The sequence below is a fragment of the Bactrocera latifrons genome, unplaced genomic scaffold, assembly GCF_001853355.1.
Source record: "Bactrocera latifrons isolate USDA-ARS-PBARC rearing strain unplaced genomic scaffold, ASM185335v1 scaffold_284, whole genome shotgun sequence".
NCBI lineage: Eukaryota > Metazoa > Arthropoda > Insecta > Diptera > Tephritidae > Bactrocera > Bactrocera latifrons.
The window spans coordinates 83,527-93,527 of record NW_017536452.1 but is presented as its reverse complement, the minus strand read 5'-3'; the positions used below and the strand labels follow the sequence as shown (position 1 = coordinate 93,527).

Below are 10,001 nucleotides of genomic sequence, written 5' to 3'. Positions count from 1 at the left end.
AGCACACAAAAACACATTAGGGTGGGTAAAAACAAATCGATTGATTCTCCGAAAAATAGGTCCTTGGACACCCCTAAGTAAGTCTCAATATATATGTATACACATTAGGATGGGTAAAAAAAAACATACACATTAGGGTGGACAAAGAAAATTTTTTTTCGCTTTGTGCTCTGGAAAAAAAGGTGCATTGCAATTTTGTTGTAAACCTCACTGTTTAAAAGATACTAACGGTTGGATTATTTTAATTTTTTTCCCTTATGTATTTTCTAATTCACTGAGCAAAAAATAGCATGATAGTTTTTTTTGAATTTCAAAAAAAAAATTCTTATAAATTGTGTAGCTCAGTGAAAAAAAAATATGATAGTTTTGTTTTGTTGAAAAAAATGTCAGGTTTGTGTTGTTTAAAAAAAATATAATGATAATTTTGTTGAATTTTGATTATTTTAAGGCAAATTTTTTATAAATTCTTAATTCAGTGAAAAAACTATCACGATAATTTTCTTGAAAAAAAAACAATATAATCATGATAGTTTTAGCAGAAATTTATTGCTCAACAAAAAACGGTTTTTATGGCGTGCCTTGCTTAGAGGTGTTTTTTTTATCCACCCTAATACACATAGGCTATATATGGCTATGACGGAAGCGGGTGCTTGTACGGTGGCGGGATCGCCACCATGGTGTGAAGAGAAAATGAAGTGGCGGTGCGACGCATTAGTTGTTGCTGGCACATCCTAAGCCGAAAAGGTGAGCGCCAGCACGGGTGGCAGGCAACGGCAGTCACTTCGCCACTTCAACGCTCCGGCCAACTGCAATTTGCGGCGTAGCAGTGCAAATGGATTTGAAAATTGGGTTAATTGATGCTTAGAGGCACTGTTTGGCTGAATGGGACCGGGTTGCTGCCGCCGCTGCTCGTGCTGGTGGTGGTGGCGTGGCGCTATTGCTTTCAGGTAATGCTGAGAAGTCGGTTGCGGGTGCTTACTGTGGCAAAGGAAATGGTATAAAATGCGCTAGTGTGACAGGGGCGCGCTAAAAATGCAGGTGTACAACGACAAAAGTGAAAAAAAAATGGAGGAGAAAGAAAAAAGATGTGAAAACAACAAGAAATCAATGCGAATAGCAGCAACGCAAAGAAGTAGAAAAATAAATGGAAACGAAAATGAAAATGCCGAGTGTCGACGCAATAAAAACTATTAAAGTTCAGGCGCTTGCTTACATAATACACAATATACATAGGTAAGTATGTGTGTGTGCGTTGGGTAAAGGACATGATGACAAACGGTGCGACAATGATTCCCGGCCGCGCATAAGTGAATTGGCCACTGAACTTTGACGGCGTTTATGCGAGTGTGATACACACACATACACGCATATATCATACACACAAATACATAGATATGTACATAAATGTATGTATGTATGTCTCTGCACTTGTATGGTGTAGTCATTCACGTGGTTACCCCACTTTCGGGGCTGCTTTTGGCGTAAATGAATAATTGCTGAACAGGAAATTGTGCCTCAAGACGTGGTATATTGTTCAATCGGGGCAATGTGGGAGCACATAGTTGGAGTAATTTAAGTAACACTTTCTGCATTTTCTGGTAACTGAAATTAAGTCGCGAAAGCATGCAACGCGGGAAGAAATATGCGGCGTCGGATCAGAAGCCATTATGCATATTCGACTCTATAATGAGTTCAGTTTTCATCAATTGTGTAAGTTTTATACGTTTTCAAAAAACATACATATATGAAAAATTATTAACTTTTGTGCGTGGAAGCTACAGAAAATACAAACGATTCCATACAAGAATTTAATTTTGATCAGTCAGTTCGTATGGCAGCTATATGCCATAGTGATCCTATTTGAATAATTTCTTCAGATATTGTAGCGTTGTCTTGGATAATAATGCGTTTAAAATTTCAAGAAGATATCTCATCAAATAAAAAAGTTTTCCATATAAGGTCTGTATTTTTATAGATGGGTTTGTATGGCAGCTTTATGCTATAGTGGTATGATCTAAACAAACTTTTCTATGATTGTAGCATTGCGTAGGATAACAATAAATGTCAAATTTGATAAAGATATTTCGACAAATAAAACAGGTTTTCATACAAGTTCTGGATTTTGATAGGTAGGTTTGTATGGCAGCTACACGCTATAGTATTCCGATCCGAACAATTTCTTCGGAGATTTATGCTTTGCTTTGGATAATCATCTATGTCAAATTTCATGGAAATAACTTGTCAATTAAAAAAGTTTGCCATACAAGGTGTCGAATTGATAGATGAGATTGTATGGCAGCTACAAGATAAAGTAGCCGGATCTGAACAATTTGTTCGGAGATGTTAGCAATGTCTTGAACATAACTTCATAACAAATTTGGAGAAAATATCCTGTCAAATAAAAAACTTTTCCATACAAGAACTAAACATTGATCGGTCAGTTTGTATGGTAGCTATATGCTGTAGTGTGCCGATAACGGCGGTTCCGACTAATAAGTAGCTTAGGGAGAAAAGAACGTATGCAAAATTTTAGATCGATATCTCAAAAACTGTAGGACTAGTTTCCGTGTACACAGAAGACCGAAGGGACAGATTGTAGACAGACTAGAATGGCCAAATCAGCTGAGCTCGTCACGCTGATCATTTATGATATGCATATTTCATATACATATGTATATATTATGGGTTTTCCGATGCTTTCTACTGCGAGGTAGTATTATGGAGCATAGATCCAAAAGGCTTATACTTTTAGTCGAAACCCGAAAATGCAAGGATGGCAGCAGCAGCAAATTTTTTAAGATTTCTTGGCTTATAAAATACTTACGAACTACTATAAGATAAGTGTAATAATTAAATACTATAAATAGTCATCGAATACCCACCGGGACTACCCAAATCTGTGATGTTGGCATTGGCCGTATCCACACCGACAGCAATGCCACGCACGCTGGGCGCTGCTCGCAGCAACAACAGCATGCATATCGATAAGCTGAAGGCGCGACAAATGTTCCAGCCGGCGCCCAACGCCGCCGCAACGCACGAGCTTGAGGCCGCCGAACTGCAGTAAGCGATAAAGGCAGCATCGTGGCGTCGCCGTCGTCGTCGGTGTAGTGTGGGACTGCATGAATTGGACGCTGTCGCGGTTATGGGCGCGGATGCGGGCGTTAATGACGTAATTGAATTACTGCTGCAGCTGCTGCTGCAATGGTCCTCTAAACGCTGTGCGTCATGTTTGTTGCTATTGTAACTAAAGCTCGAATCGCTGCTGCTTTGCACGTTGTTGAGCGCTTTCGCTCTGCGGTACTTCTTATAGCTACTGCTGCTGCGCTGCTTTGCCGCCAATGCGGACGACGCCGCACCATGCGCGCTGATCGTCGTGCTGGCTGCGCTTGGCCAACTACAGTTGCAGTCGGCGTCGCTGCCAATGCTGTGTGCGCTTCCACAAATGTATTTGTTGTTACACGTGTTGTTGTTGTTGCTCTTGCTGGCGCTGCTGCTGCTGATGCTGGCGTGGCACATCATTTTCCATTGAATTTATGTGGCTCTGGCGTGGAGACAACAACAAGCGCGCTCTTGTGTTGTTGTTGTTGTAGCTGAGTTTTGGCTGCTGCTGGCTCCGCTGCGTCCACAAGCGTATTTCTTGTATGCTTTTTTAGCTGCCTTTTGTATGTATTGCTGTTGTTGTTGTTGTTGTGCTGTTGAGTAAAATTTTGAGAGCAAATCATCGTTTGCAGCGCCCAAGCGTTATACAATTCTATTTGTTTTTACTAAAAATATTTTGCATATTTTCCAATATAATTATTTTCACTGCTCATTTACATTTGATCCAAGCTAAGCTGCACTGCACTGCTTGCGCTGGAAGGCGTCGCACCACACGGCGCGCTCGTCTAACAACTCGCGTACGCGCTCTGGAACAGCGGGTGGTATTGCCGTATTGCCGAGGCCAACCTACTGTTATGTTGCTATTAAAGTCGGCGGATTGGCATATATGGGCGTGGCAGTGTGCGTCGAAATGCTTGCGCCTTTACCCGTTGCGTCGCTTGCTACGCGTTCCTATGGAGTCGGCGGTTTTTATTTTTACACACTCGAACTACACGAACCCTTTATAGGCTGGCCGCTGCGCTTTGTAAATAAACAACAACACAATTGTATGCGCTCTTGATCTACTTGCAACAAAGTGTACTGCTTCGCTTTGTGCGCGCCTCCTACTCGTAAAGCTGTCAATTTACCGCTGCGTCGGTTTTGATGCGCGCGCTTGCGTTTGGTATCTTTCACTCAGTTGTCTCGACAGTTTATATAGAAATTTATTACTTGTTTCCAAATTTACTGAGCGCTAGGCGTTGTTGTTTTTGTTGCGCGCTGTCTGCTGTCAATGCTGGGAACGTCTTTCCAATGCGCCTTCGTTGTGTGACAAACCGAACTGACTGACAGACTGACTGTCAGATTGCCCGCTTGTCTAACTGTAAGTGTGACGTCTGTGCTGCAATAAAAGCTTGATTGTCTGCACTTTATCTGACTGACTGACTGACTGACTGACTGACTGTCTGTCTGTCTGTCTAACTGGTCTCTCCGACTAAGCGCGTGTTCGACTCTGAAATTGCGACTCCTCGTTCGATTGCGTGTGTGACACTGCCGTACGCCTTGTAAGTGTCTATCGAACGCAGGCTGACAACTCGACTGACTGCCGTCCGTTCTGTCTACGCTACGATTGTCAATAAGCATGCACTGAGCACACACAGACAGTCTAATATCGTCGACTACAAATGTTAAACAAATCGTCGTTTATTAGCGCATTTGTAGGGGAGCACAATCACTCAGGTCAGTTGCACTCGTTGTATTATATGTCTTCAATTTGCTGCTTATTTGTTGTTGTTGTTATTCACTTTAGTTTACTTGCTACTTGTAGACATGTTTAACTTTTTATTTATGTTTGTATATTTTCTTTATTTTTTTATTATTATTTTTTTTTAAATATTTTTTATCACTTTACTTTCAGTTTGTTCTTTTGTTTTTGCTTATTATTTACAAAGTTCCACATGCATATTTGACTGTACAGCTGCCGCTGGAATTTGTCTTTGTGATATTTTTTATTTTCATGTGTATTTATCAACGCCTTGCCGCACTGCACACTCAGCTCAATGGCACTTCGCTTTTTGGCACTGAAATATATAACAGTAAATTTGTATTCGGCTGATTGCCTCCTCACAATACACTGCGCGTCATTGGGTCAGCACATTTCACATTTAAATAGTTTTGTTGCATTTCTATCGAAACTAAAGCAGCTACAGTTATAAAATTTATAAAGATTATTCTACTAAATACAACAACAATTATCTATTTTTTTTACATTTCCGAAATCAACAAAAATAAATAATAATATTGACTATTTTATACATTTTAATAATGAGCCGCTGCCGGTATCAAATCAAGTCAAAAATATCAAATATCCGATTGGATAGCGATTTGTACAATTTTATAATATAATTTAAAGCATAGTTCGGTGTGTACAGGCAGTTGAATAAGCGCCGACTACATGATTCCACTTTTCAACTGGGAAAGAAGGTCCAAAATAAACTTAGAAAAAGATGGTTGGCATTAGATACGTTATGTTAGCTACCCGAAACACTCCAAACATCTATAGTGATGGCTCGAATTTGGAAAATGGGGTTGGTCTGGAAATATACTGTCCAGAATTAGGCATAAGACAGCCTTCAAGTTAGCGAACCACTGCTGTACATTTCAAGCTGAGATCTTTGCTATTGCGAAAGCGTCGGAGTTGGCCTCTAATGCATCTGTGGAAAGAGTTGCCAGAAGCAAGTAAATTCACGTCTACTACTGTGTGCCAGGCCACAAAGGCTTCAAGAATGGTGTGCGGCTAACATACAAAAATGTAATCAACGTTGCAAAACCCATGCATTGACTAAACGAAGATCTAGACAGAAGCATCCAAGCCCGACGGAACACGCTACCTGGGTGTAAAACTGCAAAACTAATGTGCAAAACGGTAGATCGGAAGCACACAAAATTCCTATTGTCATTGACTGTATGAGCATGATTGGAATATTTACTGGTCACTGTAAGGTGGCAACACACGTCCGCAGAATGGAGCTGACAGATCGAGAAGACTGCCGGAAATGTCCAGAGCAAGGCACCAGGGAAACCATGGAGGATCACTTGTGCACTTGTCCCACATTGGCAAGAATACGCTGTAAGCAAATGGATTCTCCACGGTATGATACACTGGAAGAGGTATCGACAGTGAGACTTTAGAGTCTGTAGAAATTCGCGTCAAATGCAGGCATATTAAAGGATCTGCCGTTTAAAAATACATTTTTGAATAAATAAGCCATGGTTTTATAAAAAGCTTGGGGATGGTCGGTGAAACTATTTACTATTTACCGGCAAGTGCTCTCTATTAACCCAGCTTCAGACTACCTGACTATTGCAGTGGTTTTCAAGCCGAGGTTACAGCCACCTTCAGAGAAGTGACCAACCACTTAGTTAGCAGTGTGGCGATACTAGCCTTAAACACATTAACAGCGCATTCAGGGTTGGTTAAGTAGTTCCTAATCTCACTATCAATAGAATCGAGTATCTTTATGATAATATTGGTATGGGTACCAGGCCACAGCGAAATCCTAGGCAATTGTAAAGCTGATGAGGTAGCAAGGAAAGCAACCCTAGAACCGCTATCAGTAGAATGGGAGCGGGTCCGTGCTTCCGTATCCTATTGTGTTCTACTACCAGATAGCGTGGCTTCGCTGGAGCTTGGTCAGCACTCTACTTCCATCTATACTGTCGCAAAATCCTTTTGGCCCAAGATCGAATTGCAAGAGATCTAGTGATCTCTTTGCCCCCAGTAAGGCTAGTCTCTCCCTAGTTGTGGGGTTTTAAGTGTTTATTGAACTATTGACGTACATGCTGTAAGGGTGCGAATCTTACTAGACGCCATCTGCAGAAGCTTGGTGGGAGAAGACGGGCTGGAAACAACTAAACACTTCCTACTTGAATGTGCCACTCTTGGGAGGTTAAAACTTAAACAATAAAGTAGCTGGAGTTATTAACAAAAAAATCAAAATGCAATTGCTTTAGGTTGATGAAGCTGTGCTAACCTAGTGTCGCGCAGTGTATGCAACTTTTGGTTTGTTTATAGCTATTGCACTTCGAGAATATATCACACGCATACACACACACAAACAAAACTTGAAAAATAAATAAATATAAACACGACTGCGTTAGTGTAACGTGCAACGTATTTGCCTACACACGTATCGAATCGATTTCTTTGCCTGCCACACTTTTCAGTTGCCACTTCTGCTGCAGCACACTATTTCGCTTTTATTGCTGCTATCACGTTGATAAAAATTTCCTACGAAATTTATTCACGCTGATAAAGCGACACTCGTGCGCGCTGCTTGCTGCCTTCCGGCGTCGCGCCGCGTCGCCTCTGCTGTTGCAAGCAATACGTTGTACACACACAAGGAAACGCTGGTGGTGAAAAAACTGAAACAATTTCGAGTGTAAGCAATCGTGTCTGCAGTTTTCGCGTCGGTTGCACGTCGCCTTTTTTGTCACTGGCAGCAACAGCAGCAGCCGCCGCAAAAAACGGCAAATATTGTGAGCGGCTGTCGTTGCTGCAACATTCCAAAGCACTGCAATACGCTGGTGTCCGTCTTCGTATTGCGTTTGCCAAGTGTCAGCAGTATGTATTTGCTGTTGTTGTGTAACTTTGTTCGCTCAGCTTGCCGCGTCGTATCTGTAATGTGAAAAAAGACAAGAAAAAAATATTAATGATTTATTTGCGCTGGCATTGATATATGCTAATGCTATTTGCCCCACAAGAAATGTAAACGCACACAAACACAGTAAGCTCACTCACTTTTCCCAACACGCCCGAGCCGCAAAGGTGCGCAGCTGCACAGAGCCAAACCTTCGAGCATTCATATATTTTTACATACGCAATCAGTCGTAGACATTCCGTAAATACGCAAGCATACAGTGACAGTCACACAAATGGAGCCGACTGAAGTCGTTGTTGTGTGATAAGCAACAGATAGGAACAAGAAGAAACGTTAACGGGTGATCAACTTCGAGATTCTTTAATTTTTTAAAGAAAAAGCATAGAAACAACCAATGTAATGGGGAACGTTAGTTGTAATTTGAAAAAACATTCTCTGACTTTCATATTTTGAAGATTATCTCTTTCAAACGTTGGCCGCGTCTACGCCTCATCCGTTGAGACCAATTTTCAATGATTTCTTTCGAGCATTTCGTCTGTTAACTTGCGAATGACACACGAGATGTTTTGTATGAATCGAGGCTGGATTGTGCGCATAGGCCCACTATAGCGGGTGATATCACACGATCTTGGCGGCCAATCGACCGACCCAAAATGTGAAATTATCTGTTCAGCGAAGTGTTTTCTCAATAAATCCTTTGAGTGATTTGGGAAGTGACGCTGTCTTGTTGAGACCAAAAGAGATCACGATCTTTGATTTCAGGCATCAAATAGTCGGTTATCATGGCGGTATAATGAACGCCATTGACAGTTACGTTCTCTCCGATAGACAGACGCATAGACAATTTTTAAAGTTCTGACGTTTGCTTTTCAGTGTTAAAAAATGGTTACAAACGTTGCCAACAGTGATGAAGCTGGCCAGAACAGACGCGCTTTTCTGGAAAAAGTAACCTGATAAAAACTCTTATATGGAGAACAGCTTTCCAGCATAAGACGTACACGGAAAATGCGAAATCAATAATTTGGTTGAGTGCCTTCTGTACTATATCACTTGATGCGGCTGATGTTGTGACCAGCTATATTGTACTTATAACTTAAAAGGGTCTTCGACAAAACTAAGTGCATATGTAGATACTTGACGACGGAAGGGCGGAAAGAGAAGTCTTAAAGAATGGCAAAAGCGCTGGGATGAGACGTCAAAAGGTAGATGGATATGACATAAGTTCATTTTTTGACATGTGAAAGCGTAGGTAGGGAGAAAACATGGTGAAACCGTTGATAAAGTCATACTCCGAACTGAACATGGCTGCTTCACAGAATACCTACACAAATATGGTCATGACGATGGATCGCATTGCTTTTTCTGCTTGCGTGCATTTTCTTCTTGTGTTCGCATTATAATAATGAAAGAACGGAGTTAGATGATCTCTGAGAAGAGCTGGTTACTTATGAAAATAGTAGAGCAACGCAACCAAGAGTAACGAGTTTTGAACGAGAAGTAGAAAGTCGACACCTAATAATCAAAAGGTTTTTGATTCTCCGACGTTTCAGTAATGTGAAGCTCCGAGGACTTTAAAATACTTAGATTCGTTTTCTCAATGTCTCGTTAGCAACCATCTATTGTTGTTGACGTTTTGTAGCGCCAGGATTCTGCCGAGTCCGGATAAAAATCCGAGTCCGTTCCGGTTACGTACACTCGACTGTGGTGGGGAACGGCGTCATTTGTCATTTAAGCTTCTGGTTAACTCTACCGCAAGAATCTGTCTCAGCTAGCCATTTCTCGAGTCTGTGAAAGCGAAAATGGCTGCTGATTTGTAGTGCGGGTTGTCGAAATGTTAAATTCGGTTGCTGCGAAACTGAAATGCCCTTCACATGTACACTTTTTGTAGCATAAAAGGGTACAAAAAGATGTTTATGTTGATTTTGATCGGCTATTATGGATGCATTGCTCTGGACAATAAATCGTGGGAAATTTCGTGAAGATAATCAATGTTCCTTCAGGCGTTCCTCAAGGTAGCCATCTTGGTCCAATTCTGTTCTTGTTATTTATTGATGACTTATCATCTGTTATTAAGTTTTCAAATGTTATAATAAAACGATGTAAAACTTTTTAAATCATTCACCTCAAATAGTGAAAGATGTCAGTTGCAAACAGACTTAAATAACCTACTTTCTTGGTGTGATAGAACTGACATGCCATTGAATCTTAAAAAATGTAAAACGATGTGCTTTTCACGTAGATCTGTAGACCCTACTTCATACG

The 10,001-nt window shown here is 41.0% G+C and overlaps 1 protein-coding gene across 2 annotated transcripts in view; it reads right to left on the bottom strand.

The window, feature by feature from the left end:
* Window positions 1–1,936: 1,936 nt before the first annotated feature.
* The window catches only part of LOC108970137 (putative uncharacterized protein YIL169C), a 91,591-nt gene continuing 83,526 nt past the window's right edge, over window positions 1,937–10,001 (bottom strand). Inside the window, exons 3-5 of one of the 2 annotated variants that reach the window (XM_018935300.1) lie at window positions 7,269–7,756; window positions 3,820–5,159; window positions 1,937–3,695 (exon numbers count right to left, since the gene is read on the bottom strand). In XM_018935300.1, the coding sequence (XP_018790845.1) occupies window positions 2,851–3,522 (672 nt within the window). In that variant the 5' untranslated portion in view covers window positions 3,523–3,695; window positions 3,820–5,159; window positions 7,269–7,756 and the 3' untranslated portion in view covers window positions 1,937–2,850. Of the gene's footprint in view, window positions 5,160–7,268; window positions 7,757–10,001 lie in introns of both variants that reach the window. The other variant, XM_018935299.1, reaches the window with a different exon arrangement.